At 47.8% G+C, this 19,785-nt stretch overlaps 1 protein-coding gene and 1 long non-coding RNA gene across 2 annotated transcripts; one reads left to right on the forward strand and one right to left on the reverse strand.

Moving 5' to 3' along the window:
• Positions 1-4,596: 4,596 nt before the first annotated feature.
• On the forward strand, positions 4,597-9,564 carry LOC109768561 (F-box protein SKIP19-like). Its single transcript, XM_020327297.4, has 2 exons — positions 4,597-5,000; positions 8,635-9,564. The coding sequence occupies exons 1-2, from the start codon at positions 4,642-4,644 to the stop codon at positions 9,353-9,355; spliced, it is 1,080 nt and encodes a 359-aa protein (XP_020182886.1). The 5' UTR covers positions 4,597-4,641; the 3' UTR covers positions 9,356-9,564.
• Positions 9,565-15,084: 5,520 nt separating this feature from the next.
• Positions 15,085-18,908, reverse strand: LOC120967994 (uncharacterized). The gene is made up of 2 exons (XR_005761886.3): positions 15,742-18,908; positions 15,085-15,664 (listed from the first exon to the last, which is right to left on the reverse strand). It is a non-coding gene; the product is annotated as an uncharacterized lncRNA (long non-coding RNA).
• Positions 18,909-19,785: the final 877 nt, after the last annotated feature.

Below are 19,785 nucleotides of genomic sequence, written 5' to 3' on the forward strand. Positions count from 1 at the left end.
GGGCTCCGTCGAAATCCATTGAGACGACACCGTATGAATTATGGTTTGGGAAGAAACCTAAGCTGTCGTTTCTAAAAGTTTGGGGATGCGATGCTTATGTCAAGAAACTTCAACCTGAAAAGCTCGAACCCAAATCGGAAAAATGCGTCTTCATAGGATACCCTAAGGAAACTATTGGGTATACCTTCTACCTCAGATCCGAAGGCAAGATCTTCGTTTCCAAGAACGGGTCCTTTCTAGAGAAGGAGTTTCTCTCGAAAGAATTGAGTGGGAGGAAAGTGGAACTTGATGAGGTGATAGTCACCCCTTCCGAACCGGAAAGTAGCGCAGCGCGGGAAAATGTTCCTGTGGTGCCTACACCGACTGGGGAGGAAGTTAATGATGATGATCATGAAGCTTCGGATCAAGTTACTGAACTTCGTAGGTCCACAAGGACACGTTCCGCACCAGAGTGGTACGGCAACCCTGTCCTGGAAATCATGTTGTTAGACAACCGTGAACCTTCGAACTATGAAGAAGCGATGGCGGGCCCGGATTCCGACAAATGGCTAGAAGCCATGAAATCCGAGATAGAATCCATGTATGAAAACAAAGTATGGACTTTGACTGACTTGCCCGATGAGCGGCGAGCCATAGAAAACAAATGGATCTTTAAGAAGAAGACGGACGCAGATGGTAATGTGACCATCTACAAAGCTCGACTTGTCGCTAAGGGTTATCGACAAGTTCAAGGGGTTGACTACGATGAGACTTTCTCACCCGCAGCGAAGCTGAAGTCCGTCCGAATCATGTTAGCAATTGCCGCATACTATGATTATGAGATATGGCAGATGGACGTCAAAACGGCATTCCTTAACGGCTTCCTTAAGGAAGAGTTGTATATGATGCAGCCGGAAGGTTTTGTCGATGCTAAGAATGCTAACAAAGTATGCAAGCTCCAGCGCTCAATCTATGGGCTGGTGCAAGCATCTCGGAGTTGGAACATTCGCTTTGATGAGATGATCAAAGCGTTTGGGTTTACACAGACTTATGGAGAAGCCTTTGTTTACAAGAAAGTGAGTGGGAGCTCTGTAGCATTTCTCATATTATATGTGGATGACATACTGTTGATGGGAAATGATATAGAATTCTTGGAAAGTATAAAGGCCTATTTGAATAAGTGTTTTTCAATGAAGGACCTTGGAGAAGCTGCTTATATATTAGGCATCAAGATCTATAGAGATAGATCAAGACGCCTCATTGGTCTTTCACAGAGTACATACCTTGACAAGATATTGAAGAAGTTCAATATGGATCAGTCCAAGAAGGGGTTCTTGCCTGTATTGCAAGGTGTGCAATTGAGCACGGCTCAATGCCCGACCACGGCAGAAGATATAGAGAAGATGAGTGTCATCCCCTATGCCTCGGCCATAGGGTCTATTATGTATGCCATGTTGTGTACCAGACCTGATGTAAACCTTGCCGTAAGTTTGGTAGGAAGGTACCAAAGTAATCCCGGCATGGAACACTGGACAGCGGTCAAGAATATCCTGAAGTACCTGAAGAGGACTAAGGATATGTTTCTCGTTTATGGAGGTGACGAAGAGCTCGTCGTAAAGGGTTACGTCGACGCTAGCTTCGACACAGATCTGGATGACTCGAAGTCACAGACCGGATACGTGTATATTTTGAATGGAGGAGCAGTAAGCTGGTGCAGTTGCAAGCAAAGCGTCGTGGCGGGATCTACATGTGAAGCGGAGTACATGGCAGCCTCGGAGGCAGCACAGGAAGCAGTCTGGATGAAGGAGTTCATTACCGACCTAGGGGTGATTCCCAATGCGTCGGGCCCGATGACTCTCTTCTGTGACAACACTGGAGCCATTGCCCTTGTGAAGGAGCCCAGGTTTCACAGGAAGACCAGGCATATCAAGCGTCGCTTCAACTCCATCCGTGAAAGTGTTCAAAATGGAGACATAGATATTTGTAAAGTACATACGGACCTGAATGTAGCAGATCCGTTGACTAAACCTCTCCCTAGGGCAAAACATGATCAACACCAGGACGCAATGGGTGTTCGATTCATCACAATGTAACTAGATTATTGACTCTAGTGCAAGTGGGAGACTGTTGGAAATATGCCCTAGAGGCAATAATAAATGGTTATTATTATATTTCTTTGTTCATGGTAATTGTCTATTGTTCATGCTATAATTGTATTGTCCGGAAATCGTAATACATGTGTGAATACATAGACGACAATGTGTCCCTAGTAAGCCTCTAGTTGACTAGCTCGTTGATCAACAGATAGTCATGGTTTCCTGACTATGGACATTGGATGTCATTGATAACAGGATCACATCATTAGGAGAATGATGTGATGGACAAGACCCAATCCTAAGCATAGCATAAAAGATCGTGTAGTTTCGTTTGCTAGAGCTTTTCCAATGTCAAGTATCTTTTCCTTAGACCATGAGATCGTGCAACTCCCGGATACCGTAGGAGTGCTTTGGGTGTGCCAAACGTCACAACGTAACTGGGTGACTATAAAGGTGCACTACGGGTATCTCCGAAATTGTCTGTTGGGTTGGCACGGATCGAGACTGGGATTTGTCACTCCGTGTGACGGAGAGGTATCTCTGGGCCCACTCGGTAATGCATCATCATAATGAGCTCAATGTGACTAAGGCGTTAGTCACGGGATCATGCATTGCGGTACGAGTAAAGAGACTTGCCGGTAACGAGATTGAACAAGGTATTGGGATACCGACGATCGAATCTCGGGCAAGTAACATACCGATTGACAAAGGGAATTGCATACGGGATTGATTGAATCCTCGACACCGTGGTTCATCCGATGAGATCATCGTGGAACATGTGGGAGCCAACATGGGTATCCAGATCCCGCTGTTGGTTATTGACCGGAGAGGCGTCTCGGTCATGTATGCATGTCTCCCGAACCCGTAGGGTCTACACACTTAAGGTTCGTGACGCTAGGGTTGTAGAGATATGTGTATGCGGAAACCCGAAAGTTGTTCGGAGTCCCGGATGAGATCCCGGACGTCACGAGAGGTTCCGGAATGGTCCGGAGGTGAAGAATTATATATAGGAAGTCCAGTTTCGGCCACCGGGAAAGTTTCGGGGGTTACCGGTATTGTACCGGGACCACCGGAAGGGTCCCGGGGGTCCACCGGGTGGGGCCACCTATCCTGGAGGGCCCCGTGGGCTGAAAGTGGAAGGGAACCAGCCCTTAGTGGGCTGGGGCGCCCCCCTTGGGCCTCCCCCCATGCGCCTAGGGTTGGGAACCCTAGGGGGGAGCTTCCCCCTTGCCTTGGGGGGCAAGGCAACCCCTTCCCCCTCTTTGGCCGCCGCCCCCCTTGGAGATCCCGTCTACCTGGGCCGGCGCCCCCCTAGGGGCCTATATAAAGGGGGGGAGGGCAGCAACCTACAGCCTTGGGCGCCTCCCTCCTCCCCTGCAACACCTCTCTCTCCCTCGTAGAAGCTTGGCGAAGCCCTGCCGGAGACCCGCTACATCCACCACCACGCCGTCGTGCTGCTGGATCTCCATCAACCTCTCATTCCCCCTTGCTGGATCAAGAAGGAGGAGACGTCGCTGCACCGTACGTGTGTTGAACGCGGAGGTGCCGTCCGTTCGGCACTCGGTCATCGGTGATTTGGATCACGGCGAGTACGACTCCGTCATCCACGTTCATTGGAACGCTTCCGCTCGCGATCTACAAGGGTATGTAGATGCACTCCTTTCCCCTCGTTGCTAGTAGACTCCATAGATGCATCTTGGTGAGCGTAGGAAAATTTTAAAATTATGCTACGATTACCAACAATTTTGACCTCAGATTGCATATAAATCAAATACTACCACATATAATTCCTCCCAAAATAAAACCCACAAATCACTATACTTATAGAGTATTGCAAGAGCTAATCTAACCATGAGAGATGAAAGGACAAATTTGCTAACCTTTTTGATCACTTGGATGGATGGGGTGCCTTCAAATCTTCACAAATTTTGGCAAAAATGAAGTGTGAGCTCAAGAGGAAGAGGAAGAAAACAAAGGAAAGGGGAAAGGGGAAGAACATAGCGCTCGGGCTCGACAAAGAGGTTTATATATATAGGATGCCCTTCAGTACCGGTTGGTTATACGAACCGGGACTAAAGGTGAATCTCTAGTCCCGGTTCATATAACCAACAGGTACTAAAGGTGCTGGTGGGGCCACAGCCTGACACAAGCCTGCCACCACGTCTTTAGTACCGATTCGTGGCACGAACCAATATTAATGATCGCCGCCGCCTAGTCATTGAAACCGACACTAATGAGCACATTAGTGCCGGTTCAGTTACAAACTGGGACTATAATGTGTTTCACATTAGACCCTTTTTCTACTAGTGAACAATGGCACTAAACATTGCATAACCATATATTACTAGTAGTCGATTACATGGAGTTTAGTCTGCTGAAAACACACCGAATTTTAACCTTAATCGAGGCACTAAACTCACTTGCATCGTTACACCCATACAAAGTCAATGCATGCAAGCCATGAGAAGAGGACACACCGGAGGACTAGTCCTAGGCGGTTACACGCAACAAATAGCACTCGGATCCTGCCTTCCCAAACCCTTTCCCTCCCAACGCACGCCACGCCATGCCCTCCTCCTCTCGCCGCCGTCGCGGGCCCCGTCGGCGCCGCCGCAAGGAGGCGGCGGCGGAGACGAGGAACTGGGCGGACATGCCGCTGGACGCGATCTTGGCCGTCTTCCACAGACTCGACCACATCGACATCCTGATGGCGGCCGACCAGGTGTGCAGCTCCTGGCGCCGCGCGGCGCGGGACGAGCCCGCGCTATGGCGCCGCATCGACATGCGCGGCAACGCGGACCTCTCCTCCCGCATCAACCGCCAGGGGATCGCCTGCGACGCCGTGCGGCGCAGCGCGGGGCAGTGCGAGTCATTCTGCGGCGAGTACGCCGGCGACGCCGGGTTCCTGCTGTACCTCAGCGAGCAGTGAGCACCTACAAACTCGATCCCGTGCTAATTCCATTTAATTATTAATTATTGTTGTCGTACAGAGGTTTATTTTTGTGTTCCGTTTAAATCTAAATCTACGATTTTCCCTTGTTAGCTAGCCTGGGCATGGCTTCATCCCTTGATCTTTTGTTGATTTTTGGTTCTGGCTAGTACTCTCTTTGTTCCCAAATCTAGTCTTTTTAGAGATTTCAACAAGGGACTACATACGAAATAAAAATGAGTGAATCTATATTCTAAAATATGTCTATATACATCTGTATGTTGTAGTCCATTTGAAATTTCTAAAAAGACCTATATTTAAAAACGGAGGGAGTACATAGTATATGTGTTAATTGCACCTAACATTCAAAATTTTACATATAATTTTGGTTTTTATCATCATGTCATTTGTTTTCACATACATCTTTAACCAAAAAATTTGTTTCTGAAACAATGCAAACCAGAACCAAAAATACATATTCTAGGAAATACAGAGCACACAAAATTATTTGTTCTGCTGCCCGTAATTGTTATATTTATCTTGACTGTCGCCCATAATAATTGTTTGTCGAATTTGGAATTGTTTAGATTTCAGAGACGGAAGATAGCTACGTATAGAAAAAATATACTCGATACTGTTAAATGGACTGAACTTCATATATGAGTTCAGACTATTTGATAGCAGTTAAATGGACCGAACTTCAAATATTGACGCTAATTGAAAATTTGTTGGTCATCTTATGCATTGAGTAATTTTAGTTTTGACATATAGACTTTACTTGGTTTAACTGTGTTATGACCCGCATATTAAGGGTTTAGCCCAGTGGGTTATGGCCCAAGTTATTTTATTATTATTAAGGGCTTAGCCCAATTATCCCATCGTTATTAGGATCGTTTGCTTAGGAGTCAAGTAAACCTCTCTATATAAGAAGAGGAGATGTATCAATCTAATCAAGTAAGAAATAATCATTATTTGCTCGGCTTTCGAAGGAAGCCGGGAGACCTAACCCTAGCCGCCTCTTGTGCCGTCGCCGCCTCTTTTTCATCGCGCCACGGCGCCCCGCCGCCGGCAGCCGCGATCGCATCTCCGTCAACCCTCCCCTTTTCGTACAACCTACGCCCTAGACCAAGTAGGATCCTAGCTCCTACCAATTTGGTATCAGGTAGCTCGGTTTCGATCGTGTCTGCACCACCACCCAACTCACCGCTACCCGTCACCACCGCGCCGGTGCCTCTCTCCATCGCGCCGCTGGCTCTCCCCACCGCACTACTGGACTCCACCGGCCAGACACCGCCGCCCTCCACCGCGCCGCCCGTCGCCATCTACTTGCCGGCGGAGATGACCGGGGTCCTCAATGACCTCGTCACTGCCGTCCAGGGCATACGCCTCTACCTGGCCGGGCCCTACGGGCAGCCGCCGCCCTTGCAGCCGGCCGCCGCGACCGGGCCAGCCGCCCTGCCCCTGGTACGCGGCCACCACGGCGCCGATCGGGCCTCTACACCACCACTGGCCCGGTCAGCCGCCGCCCGCCGTCGCCCCCCACTGGCCGCAAGCGATCGCCGCGCCCCCGACGCCTCCCGGGTCCGGGCAGCCGCAGCCCCAGCTACTGGCCCCACCGCCGCCCGCTGCCGTGCCTCAATGGCCACAGTGGCCGGCCCCGGCCCTCGCAGCGCCCCCGACACCTCCCGGGTCCGGGCAGCTGCCGGCCCCACCGCGTCCCGTTGTCGCGCCTCTATGGCCACAGTGGCCGGCCCCAGCCCTCGCTGCGTCCCCCACTCCACCCTGGTTTATACCGCCGCAGCTGCCGGCCCCGCCCCCGCCCAGCACGGGGCCCGGGTCACCCACGCAGGGAGGCGTACCGATCCAGCAAGTGCGCTTTCCGCCGTCACCGTCCCCAATACCGGCCTCGCTGACCGGATCATCGCCGCCACCCTTCTACACGTCGGCTGGAGACCAGGCGGCACCCACTCTACAGTTCGGCGATCCCTCCGGCTCGGCGGGGCACTCCACGGGTCGCGGCCATGCTGACCGGGCGCCCCAATCCTCGCTACTTCGCACCTCCGAGCCAGTCGGCCACGGCGCGCCTACTCAGACACCGCCGCGGTTTGCCAAACTGGACTTCGCCACTTATGACGGCACGGAGGACCCCCTCAACTTGCTCAACCAGTGCGAGCAGTTCTTTCACGGGCAGTGCACCCTCGCCTCGGAGCATACCTGGCTCGCCTCTTACCACCTCCGCGGCGCGGCACAGACCTGGTACTACGCCCTCGAGCAGGACGAGGGCATCATGCCCCCTTGGGAGCGCTTCCGCGAGCTCTGCCTCCTTCGTTTTGGGCCACCGATCCGCGGGAGCCGCCTGGCAGAGCTAGGCCACCTTCCCTTCACCTCCACTGTTCAGGACTTTGCCGACCGTTTCCAGGCCTGGCATGCCACTCGTCGGGCGTGATGGCGCAGCAGCGGGCCGACCTCTTCGTCGGTGGACTTCCGGATCACATCCACGTGGACGTGGAGCTTCGGGGACCCCAGGATCTCCAGACGGCCATGTACTATGCACGCGCGTTCGAGCGTCGCGCGGTGGCCATCCAGCAGGAATCACCGTCCCGGGCCGCTGGGTCGCTACCTTGATCGGATGTTTACACGCAGGGTCGGCCTGCTCAGGCTTCCGCGGCACCCCTCGCCGCGACCTCGGCGCGCTCGTTCCGCCGGCTCACCTCGGCCGAGCTACTCGAGCGTCGCTGCCAAGGGTTGTGCTTCAACTGCGACGAGCCCTACACGCCCGGCCACGTCTGCCCACGACTCTTCTACCTGGAGGCTGCAGACTACATTCCGGAGGACGCGTCGCCGCCGACCTGACCGTCCCAGCTGTCGCGAAGGTGTTTGACGCTAGTTGATCACCTCGAGGAATTCAGCAAGCGCTTCCCCACCTTACAGCTTGAGGACGAGCTTTTTGTGCAGGCGGGGAGAAGTGTTATGACCGGCATATTAGGGGTTTAGCCCAGTGGGTTGTGGCCCAGGTTATCTTATCATTATTAGGTGCTTAGCCCAATTATCTTATTGTTATTAGGATCATTTGCTTAGGAGTCAAGTAAACTTCTCTATATAAGGAGAGGAGATGTATCAACCTAATCAAGCAAGAAGCAATCATTATTTGCTCGGCTTCCCCAAGGGAGCCGGGAGACCTAACCCTAGCTGCCTCTTGCGCCGCCGCCGCCTCTTCTTCATCGCGCCACGGCGCCCCACCGCCGGCAGCCGCGGTCGCATCTCCGTCAACCCTCCCCTTTCTCGTACAACCTATGCCCTAGACCAGGTAGCATCGTAGCTCGTATTAATGATAAGATAACTTGGGCCATAACTCACTAGGCTAAACCCCTAATATGCCGGTCATAACAAACGGACACCTGATTTCATCAGAGTAATGCAAAGTTAAACATATAGATTTGTAGGTAAATATTATCCAAGCATGAATCTGTGATCAAATGCTTTCGCAATGCCTTGTTCTCCATTCATTTTGTTGAATTGTTTTATTTTAGCGGTCGTTATTTGTCAAGCTGCACCATTGTAGCTATATATTCACTTATCAGAAAATATATAAATTGAACATTTTCCATGCCCTTGTTTTTATCTTTGCAGGGCTCCCTGTTTGAAGAGCCTTCGCCTGATCTCATGCGACGGCATCTCACTCGACGAGTTTGCGGAGCTAATAAGAAGGTTTCCTCTGCTCGAGGAGCTCGAGCTATCTGAGTGTCCAGAGCTACTAGTGGATTGCTCTTGCTCTCTATATCCTGAGGTGTACGAGGTTCTTGGGCAAGCATGCCCACAGCTGAAGCATTTCAGGATGAACAAACAATACTTCCTAGAACAGAAATGGGGCAACAATGACGCCGATGCCGAGGGGATTGCAGGCATGCATGAGCTGCGCTCACTGCAGCTCGTCGCCAACGACCTCACCAACAAAGGGCTGGCAGCCATCTTGGAGAACTGCCCGCGCCTGGAGTCGCTGGACATACGCCATTGCTTCAATGTCAAAATGGACGACGACGGCCTCGGCGACAACGACGGCGGGGACGACGACGACGGCACGCTGCTGCGAGAGAAGTGCGCCCGTATCAAAACGCTACGACTTCCCCGTGACTCGACCGATGACTACCACCTCGAGGTTCAAAGCCCTAGGTTCGCTGGCACAGAGGAAGAAATCAGGCGTGCCTGGTCCATCAGTCCGGTCTACTACTCCCCGTGGCTCCAGGAATCGGAGGAAGACGATGACGATTTTTACCGCAGTCCTTCCCGTTACGAGGCTGACCTCGACAAATACGAGAAGGTGCTTCCTAGGAGCATGCGGACGTTCCTCTGATGAGAAGACCATCCTCCTGCATTTCGGGCCTTGTCCATGTACGTGTAGGCGTGTAGCCAACATTTTCTCATGAAGCACCGTGGCCTTGCATGTTATCTTGTTTTGTCATAATGCAGTCGTATCAGTTTAAACCATAATCATGTTACAATGAGTAAATTTGCGCTCTATTTTTCCTGTGAGCGAAGAGTAAATTTGCACTTGCAGATCAATACTGCAGACACTATTTATGATTTTCAAGCTATTTTTAATTCGGAATGAAACATATGACATGTGTGCTTGGAAAATTAACTAGTATATGTAAATAGACATGCAACAAAGTAAGGCCTCCTTTGGTTTGCAGGAATTTTATGGGATATGATCCCTATAGGAAAATTTTCTTTACAGCTTGTTTGGCACCCATCATTTGGGTCGGAATTCATGAAATTCAATTGTGAATTCCAACACCAACATGTTTGATTGCCCTGGAATTGGTTGTCAGAATTCATTTCACAGTTCCATAGGTTCGAACCGGTACTTAAACCAAATCCTGGCCAATAAGCTACCATTCCCCAAATCCAATCTCTCTCGACGCCCTCATCTTGCCCTCCACGCCCTCGTCTCCTTCCACCACCGCCGCCCATGAGATTCGCTGTCGCCGCCAGTCCAAAGGAGGCAGGCCGCCGGAGTCCATCCCCCACAAGCAGAGCATCCTAACGTCAGGCCAAGGGAACCCACCGATCCCATCTCTCCAGCCCCCTCTTGTACCTCACCGCCCTAGTGGGAAACGTAGTAGAAAACACAAAAAAATTCTCCTACAAATCAAGTTCCCAGAATCACTATGAAGATGCGTATGGGTTAGATGTGATCCTTACCAGCTCGAGCAATGGAAGAAGAGTTGGCCAAGGACTGCCGATCCAGATTCCCGCAGCTAGAATTTACAACCTCCCAACTGCGAGAGTTTCTCCCTTAAACGAAGATTGAAAGCACGATCTCTCTACCGGGTTGCACGCGTACGAGATCAGCGATACGGCAGCGCTTTCCCATCTAGAACTAATTGACGAAGAGGACTAGGGGTGGAGCAGCCCTGCAGCGTCTACGAACAGTTTTATGTAGATAGGAGGCGGCCCTTTGCGCCTGAAATTGTGTGCAAAAGAGGGGCTGCCCCTCCACTATATATAGGTGTAGGGGAAGGGCAACGTGTGAGAGCCTGACTTAATAGGGACAATAGACTACTCATATCAACAAGGAATTCCGGGAGCCCATCCGGAAAAACACCAAACTTAAGCGTGCTCAGCTTGGAGCAATTTCAGGATGGGTGACCGACTGGAAAGTTGGTCCTAGGTGCGCACGAGTGAGGATAAAGTGCGCATGAAAAACTAGATCCTGCTAGGAGTAACGGCTAGTAACCGGCAGGTGTGTCCGGAGCATTACAAGCTGGTATCAGAGCTGACCCTCAAGGTTGTACGGATGTGTTGCAGGTTAGGTGCGGTCATGTTGTGCATGAAGTTTGTGGCCCGCCATGACACACATCATGACACATGTGTCGGACTGGACGCACAGACGTGTGCCAAGAGAAAACTTTCCTATGGGCCAACGAGGACGTCAATTCCTTTGAGTGGGGGTGTATGTGAGAGTGACTTAATAGAGATGATTAGACTACTCATATTAATAAGGAGTTTCTTCTTTTTCGAGAGCCGGTTCGGAAAGAACTCCAATGTTAAGTGTGCTCACCTTGGAGCAATTTCAGGGTGGGTGACAGGCTGGGAAATTGGCCTGAGGTGCGCATGAGTGAGGACAAAGTGCGCAGGAAAGACTAGTGTTGATTTGTGGGGTCAATCTAGATCCCGCCGGGAGTAACGGCGAGTAACCGGCGGATGTGTTCGGAGCATTACAAACCGCCATGGAGTGAGCAGTCTCCCCATCTTCAGAAGTATAGCTGGAAGAAACTACTTGATCTTCATAAACATGGGAAACTGGGGGTGATTCATGCTCTTCCACATGCTTCCCTCAAGCCTTCCTTTTTGATCCTCTTCTCCTCCTATGTCCTTTTCACCTTGCTTCATGAGATTGTAGAAAATTTGATCTGATCATGATCTTGTTTGAGCTTTTATTGAGCATACAAGCTTATCTCAAGAGCTGTATTGAGCTGAGTTGGATATTGAAGGAACAATCTCATTGTATTCATTATGCTCATATTATCAAGCTTTTCTTCAACTTTTGTTCTTGGATGAAGAAGTGCTTTCATTATATTCTTAGGCATAACACTCTTAGCTCTTTCGATATGTGGCTTTGAGGCAGGGGCTTGCAACTCCTTTGCGGAAGTTATATATTCTATAATTCGTGCTCTATATCCATTTTGAAATTCCGATCTCTTAAAACATGATTGATAAGATTTTGAATATAGGGAGAAAATGTGCAACTTTCCTCCTGATCTTAAGAGGATGCCTATGATCCTTTGTAATATATAATTCATGAAATTAAAAGCTAAGTTTTGATCAAGAAGAAAGCAATTTCTTGAAAAAGGCTCTTATGTTTGTGGTGTCCACAACCTTGGGGGTCCAAAGTATATCTCTAAGAATAATTCAATGTGAATATCCCTTGATGAATCCTGCTAGTTATCCCAAGATACTTTCTCTTTGTGTTGTTCACATCATAGAGACATTTCATTTATTCTTCATGTACTTTTTGTCGACAAAGGGTTGATTTTATTAGCTCAATATGGAGCATCAAGAGGATACAAACACATAGATCACACACCCGGCATCTGCATAGTTAGGATGCACACATAGTCAACATGAACGCACAAAAAAATCACACCAACAACTAGCAAAGTCATACAAGACCAAAGCTATGTCAAGGCAGATAGAAAAAAAAAGGAGCAACAGTAATCCACACCGAGAAGGTGTTGAGCCATAATACAAGCGCTTGTAATCCGGACGTGGACACAACCACATGGACTAAACACCCACACACACTATGCAAGCACCCTATCCACCAAGGACGCTCCGCGAAACCAGAACCTCTGTTGACGCTAGGGTGACGCCAGTCGCAGCTCAAATGGCGAGAAGAGACGGTACCGCCAAAATCTCATTGAGACGCTCCAACGATCGCACGCCTCCGATGCAAGTGTTTGTCGATGGTAAATCTTGGCATGACCACTGGCCCCAGACAATACACCATGGGCCTACACTGCACCGCCATGGCTGCAGCAAGCCGTTAATATCGTCGAACATGACCCGGTCATCTGCACCGCTGATAAGAATCCCTGGCACTGCCACCTCACGCCATGTTCGCAAGGCCACACCGCAACAACGGATCATCGCTACCCACCGGTACACAAGCAACCAACGAACTACCACCAACCACTAGTCTTGGCAGCTAGGCCCAACTTCAAGATGATGCCCCCCACGGGGACACGACCCCGAGCGCCGCCATCATCTGATCTGGGAAGACCTCGACCTAGGGTTTCCCTTGAAGTTTTCTGGGAGGAAAGCCGAGGACTACACGTCGGCACCTTCAACAATGTAAGGACACTTGCAGGTGCCGCCGTCATTGGCTCTGACGACAGTTGAAGTCAGGCTTTAGCGGTCAGTCTCTGTCTCTCCAGAAAAAAGAGCCTAGCAGCACCACCATGTCCACCTTTGACACCACTGACCACCACGGCATGAGGATTGGATCCATCCAGGCCCTACAATCCCGAGGCATGCCCCGATGACATATGAATCAGATCGGGACCATGCCGCCCTAAGAAGACGCACGTCGGAGCAATGATCTGTTTCAAAGCCTGCGCTTTTGTTGGCTTACAGTTCAAGCAGTCTTGCAAACTTATAGATATTGGAGGAGTACATGTTTTCAATTGACATCCATTCGAAGGATTTCAATAAATCATCATCATATTGCACAGAGGCAAATAATTGAAGGATAAGTTCTTCATTCCAATCTTTCTTCGTCACCATAATCTAGGCTACTCCACAAACTTCACAATCTGCATGGATACTTGAGAACAAATCTTGTCGTCAATTTAGTCATAGTTTGGATATCTCATCTTAACAAATTTGGGCTCTCTCGCAAGGGACGAGCAGGACGCGGCCATAAGCTCATGATTGTTGTTATGTAAGGTGCGCTTTTCAAAGCTTTTTTCTTTTGAATGTTGCTTTTTGTGGAGAGTGGATATTTCGATCCCGAGCTCCATGTAGCTCGAATTTTGAAAAGAAAATCAAAAGCCAAGTTTCAAAAAATTGTGAAAAAACATACACATGTATATTGTGATGTATACTTCATCTCTGTAAATTTTCATGATGAAATAAGTTTTTATGTGGTCTACACAAAAGAACAAAATCATGAATTTTTTATAGTGAATAGTAAATGTGTTAGAAAGTCATGTTTTTTTTTTTGCGTGTGTAGCTCATGTGCAAAATGTATTTCGTCATGGAAATTTACAGACATGGTACACATACCTATGCACATGTATGAATTTTGTGAAACTTAAAATGTTGAGTTTTGAGTTTCTCACAAATCGGGCTCCATGGAGCCCGAGCTCTATTTGCAATTTCGGCCTTTTGTGTTTCTATTGAATTGTCTAACAAAACTGGTTGTTTGTATTCCAAACGTCATTGAGTTCTAATAAAGGCCCTAGTTCACCTAAAAAAACTGGTTGTTTGTTCAACGGGAATTGACGAGGTATTTTCTTTCTTAAAAAAAATGACCGCTGGCAAATTGTTATTTTTCGGCTCCATTCCTTCCTTCATCCATTTTATACCCAATAGACAATACCCGGCCAGCCAGCCTGGCGCAGGAAAAAAAATACAACGAAAAGCAGGCAGGCAGACGCAGAAGCTAGCAGCCACACTGCTCACTGTTGGATGAGATGAAAGGCCCAGATCCCGCAGCATGGCGATGCGTGGATATGGAAGCTGCCTTGGCTTTCTCCTTCCTGGCGCGCCCTGCATGGCCTGCATGAACGCTCCCGTCAAGGCATCAATGGCACTGCTCCATCGGTGGCCGAGCCCGTGTACTACGTAGCTAGATTCGCCCGACATCCTACGGCCTAAGCTAGGCAGCATCGGCCATGGACTCATGGGCCGCCGCTAGCCGCATGCCGCGTCATCGCGTCATGCACGCACGCACGTACTACGTGCCAGCCCGGCCAGTTTGGGTGATTCGCGCGGAGAAGGAAGAAAAGGAGCTCCGTACGTACGTAGACCATGGTTGCTGACGTATCTACGCGTGTACGTAGCCTGGAGGCAGGCACTGGTCTTGTAGTAACTCTTGTTGCCCGCTCGTGCACGTACGCCGTACGGTGCGTACTGCTGCACGTCGAGGCCTACGTCTGCCTCTGCCTATACGTACGTTTCCTTTCTTCAGGGTGGAAGAGAGAGAAAAAGAAATTTCGAACTGTCCAGTCTCCTCAGGTAGATACGGCTCGCAGGGGCCCTACACGGGTACGTACGTGACAGGGGTGCCCTAGTCTGCATGTCGATTTGACCGGTCAATGCATGCCCCCTCGTAGAGAGCAAGCAGATTTTACTGGTGAATGGGTCCTCCTCTGGAAACGAAATAATTTCCTAGCTTGTCACCACATGAATCGATATGACCGCTTCGCGTACGTTTGCTCCTGCTATTTCGTTCCGACTCGTGATTACACACGCAGGATAGTTGTTGTACCGATTTCTGAACATGCAATGCAATCCATCTCGAAAAAACAAGAGTCTAAGGCCGCGTTCGGCAGTCATCCGCGGAGCGGAGCGGGCTTTAATCAACTTTATAAATTATGGCCTTAGAGCCTCTTTGGGACTGCTCTGCTCCTCAAAATCCAGCTCCGTTTTAGAAAATACAAGCCAAACGGGATAGCTTCACAACGTGTCGCTTCGAAAAAAACTAAAATCTGAAGTACAACTTCCAGTTTTTTTTAAGCTCTTCAGCGGATGCTCCAAAAAACTCTAGAAGCCCCTTCGTTTCTCCCCTCTCATCCAATTAGATAGATCCTTTCCACCAAATTGACCATTTCTGAAGCTGGAGCTAGATGGAAGCCAAACACTCTCTTTGATAGTGCTACAACTCCTGTATGAACTGCTCCAAAGTGAATTTCATGGACTGAAACTAATTTCGGTGAAGCGCAGTAGTCCTAAACAAGCCCTTAATCAACTAGATTGCTCTCCACTCCGGCGCGGAGCCGAGTGAATCCAAACGCAGCCTAAATCCACACTTTGCAACCTTCCATATCTAAATTGGTAGCCTCCACTACCCTATTTCTCTCCTAATAACAGTGTGACATCATCATTCAATATGCATAAAAAAGCAGATTAACAAACAACCTTGCATAAATAAAAGCTAGGAGTACATCAACATGCATGAGAATTTACGGACACAAATTAACTGAGCTCGACCTCATACGAGCTCAGATGAACAGTAAAATCCAGGAAATTTGATAACAATTCTAAAATATTTTTGTGGCAAATTTTAACAAATGTTTTAAATGCTTGGAAAGTTTCATCATAAAATAATATTCACGAAAGTCGTGGCAAAATAAACGAAATTGATTCTTCAGAAAACATATTTTCAAAAGCATTTTGGAGTGCTACTTCTTTTTTGGCAGCGACTAACACGAATCTCATTTCAGGATGAAACTTTGCAAGCATTGGAAACCTTTGTCAAAGTTTGCCACTAAAAAATTAAATAATTTTTTGAGTTCGTTTTCAAATTTTACTGTTCACCCAAGTTGAGGACACTTCGCGGAATTTACATTCTATTCATATTTAGTAAATATTTGACAACTATACAATAATCAAACACAATAAATTATTGTTATTTTCAGGTTTAGCTCACATTATTACTCCAAATATTCATGTTATATACAACCAAATCTAATTGAAATATATTCCAAAACATTCCCACCGACGTGGGTTACTGGGCTACGGATGTGTCCCACATAATCCCATGAATTTCACTGTGTGAAGCCCTCCCCCTTGTAGCAAAAGCTTGCTCAGAAGCATCTTGTAGGCCTTTCAAAAAGGATTCTCTCTTATGTTCTTTCATTGTTCCAGGCGGCTACATAATTTCATATCTATATATATACTCAACAGTGTGGCTAATCTATTGGAGTTTTAAAATTTTGACCAAGTCCGCACAAAAAATATACGTATCAGATTTACTACAACATATTAGTTTTATTAGGTTTATCTCAAAATATATTTTTCATTATCGATATTTATGTTTTAATATTAGTATATTTTCTCTAACCTTAGTCAAATATAGAGAATTTGACTGATATAAATTGAATAAATTTAGAATGGAAACACTATGTGTATATGTATAACAGCACACATATACAGATTTAATTGAATATATATAAGGAAAATAAGCATATGTATCCTCTCTGTTTCAAAATAGAGTGCATGTAAATATTTGTGAGAAGTCAAGTCTTCCAAAGTTTGACCAACAATATAGAGACAAAATATAAACATACATAATACCAAATAAATAACATGAAATACATCGTGAGATATATTTTATACTCCCTCTGTAAACTAATATAAGAGCGTTTAGATCATTATTTTAGTGATCTAAACATTCTTATATTAGTTTACAGAGGGAGTACTATCTTATTTGGTTGTTATTATTGATGATGATACTTTTCTCTATATATAACTTGAGAGGGTGGTTGCAGCCTAAACATTACTCTTAGGTCCAGATTGTGTATGTAAAACCAACATGGGTGCCATTCTTTTTCTGCAGAACATCATGGATCAAACACACACTACCCATCGGTTTGACCTCACTAGATTGCAACCGGCAGAACGGGAAGATATTAGAGCCTAACCCCTGAAACTTTTATTCCTTAATTACTTTCAAGATAATTGACAGGATCTGGAAGAGAAGTGATTAAGGGGTATGTAACTAATTAACATAGTAAAATGTGCTAGTACATAACAAGAGAATCTTTAGGAGTTTGGGGGCATTGGAAACAGCATTATGTGCAGCACATACGCACCAGCTGATCAAGGTATGAGCATCTCGACGCAAAAACTAATATGGCGCATAGTACACTTCCCAACCTTCCAGCTAGAGTTGAAGGCTTGAACAGCAAACAAACTCAGAGATAACAACAAGGCTGCACCAACATCAATGCATGCATTGGTGTGCCAAAACAAAAGATTTGAATACTTTTAACTATTCCACGCAGTAGGAGTACACTTCTGGGTGAGTCGGTCTGACATGCATATGCTCCAATCAATACAGGTTTCCGAAAAAAAAAACAGTCGATGGAGCAGTACCTTTCTGGAGCAGCACTGCATTTCATGTTCAAGTGGATGAATAACTGGGCCAGTTCTGAACCGTCATCAGTATCAGCCTAGCTGGCAGCTCATGAAGGAACTTTTTTTTTTGCCGGGAACATCAAGGACATCCATCTTGTATAACTGAGTGAGGTAAAATCTCATGAACTGCTTTTGCTGGAATTATATTCACTCCTGATGCGTCTAAAGCAGTGCCCAACTAAACATTGCCATGATTGATTAATTTGTGCATACTACAACCATTTTGTTTAATTCTTACTAGTACTATTTCCTAGACTTGGACCAGGAAAGCCAATCAACCCCTGGACTCTTCAATTATTTCCTAGACTCTTCAATTATTTACCCCTGGAACTGAACCAGGAAAGCCAATCAACCAATGAAATAAAAGGAATTTACCATTCCTGTAATTCGATTCTAATCAATGCTAATACTAGATTCCTTTGAAAAAAAAATAAGAATGAATAGGGAGATGATCTCATGTATAATCGACGGCTAGCTAGCTGTTCTAGATCTACTCGACATAGCAATAAACATGTGTGCAGTGCTGGGGTCTGATGTTTTTTCAGCTGAGAAAATCATGAACACTTAACAGATAGAACCACCTGTACATGTATATATATATATGCTTTGCTTATTCCTATCATTAACGGGGAAATAAACTTGTAAGCTTGACCACCAAATCAAGGAACATACATATACTGCAAACATGTAATGAATCTTAATTAAGGCATGAAAACATGGAAAGCGTTAGAAGTTCAGACATGAGACATGCATCGAAACCAAGGAAAAGGGCCAAGAAAGAAATAATGATGGCAACTTTTCCCCAATCAGAGGCTAATAATTGCAGAGGGAAAGAGAGGCGGAGGGGGAGATCCCCAATGAGAAGAAGCTGCGATGTGCGCGCGACTGCATGCACAAGCATGCAGTCACGCCCCCTCATCATTACACCAATCTGCATCTCATGCAGTTTATACGCATGCCACCAAAAAAGAGATCTATCCATCACCCAAACAACGCACAGAGAAAAAAAAAGACAAACAGTTCGAGAGAGAGGAGGAAGATGACCTGAACAGAAACCAATCGGCTCGCCCGTCTCAGATTCGGGAGAGGCGATTAACCAACCTGGATCCCGGTACGGGCGGAGATCGATGGATCGGTCATGGCCGGGAGCCCTTGTCTTTGGGGGGAATGAAGCCTGGTCCGAGATCTACGCACGTCTACTCTCTTCTCCCCCCTCATCGGATCTTCGACCTTTCTCTCGATCTGATCAAGGAGGGGTCGAGGGGAGGAGGATAGAGAGAGAGAAAGAAAGAGAGCCCCGAGCCAGACAACATTCCCCTCAAAACGAAAAGGCTCCCTCTCTAGCCAACTTTCTCTCATCTTCCTGGTCCTATACTACCTGCCTCCCTCTCTCTCATCATCCTGCCTTTTTCCCTTACTTTCTTCTCGCCTTTTGGGGCGTGGGTGTGGATGGAGTGGACGGGGGCAGGGGGGTGGAGAGGGTATATATGGAGCGGTAGCTCCCAAAGGAGAAGGGCTGGGAGGGAATGGGGGAGAGGCCCCCCATGAGCCACGGCTGGTTCCGAGGGAGATCAGCTGTCTGAAGGAGGCGTGTGACTCTGGCTGCGGAGGAAGGGGGGGGGGGGGGGGGGGGGGGGGGGGGGTGGAGGAGGAGCTTTAAATTAGGGGGGAGTTATGGTGGACCTCTGCCCACAAGAATTGCTGACTTCACCTACCCAACCAACAATGTCTACCATGCATATCTACTCTTTCTTGGCAACTTGATCTGCCAAGCATTGGATGAAAATTCATATCTTTGCCTGCTAACCATCGGGGATTTCAATGTCGAAAGAATTATAAGACTTAGAACACGCAGTCGAGATGCCATCGTTGGCTGTATAGTAGAATCTTGGGTCAGAGGCTTGAGTTGAACCCTTTCCTTCTCTCAACAAGGCGACTCCCAGGCGATTAGGATTTCTCTTCCCCCGTCGGTGCTGCCGCCGGTCCGCCTCCACCTCCGATGACTTTTTCGCCGTGGAGGTACAGGGAACCCCAGCCCCTCCTCCCCCCCCCCCCTCCCACCACTGTCGAGAGGGACCCCACGTTCGATCCCCATCCCGATGGTGTGTCTAGCGTTGTTGGGTGGCATGTGGAGGT

The sequence above is a fragment of the Aegilops tauschii genome, chromosome 7 (assembly GCF_002575655.3).
Source record: "Aegilops tauschii subsp. strangulata cultivar AL8/78 chromosome 7, Aet v6.0, whole genome shotgun sequence".
NCBI classification, from domain to species: Eukaryota; Viridiplantae; Streptophyta; class Magnoliopsida; order Poales; family Poaceae; genus Aegilops; species Aegilops tauschii.

What these genes read in the sequence shown, in the direction of transcription:
- LOC109768561 (XM_020327297.4), top strand. Translation starts at nt 4,642, where the DNA reads ATGCCCTCCTCCTCTCGCCGCCGTCGCGGGCCCCGTCGGCGCCGCCGC. An exon ending in CTGCTGTACCTCAGCGAGCA is followed by an intron (nt 5,001 to 8,634) that starts GTGAGCACCTAC and finishes TTATCTTTGCAG; the next exon opens with GGCTCCCTGTTTGAAGAGCC.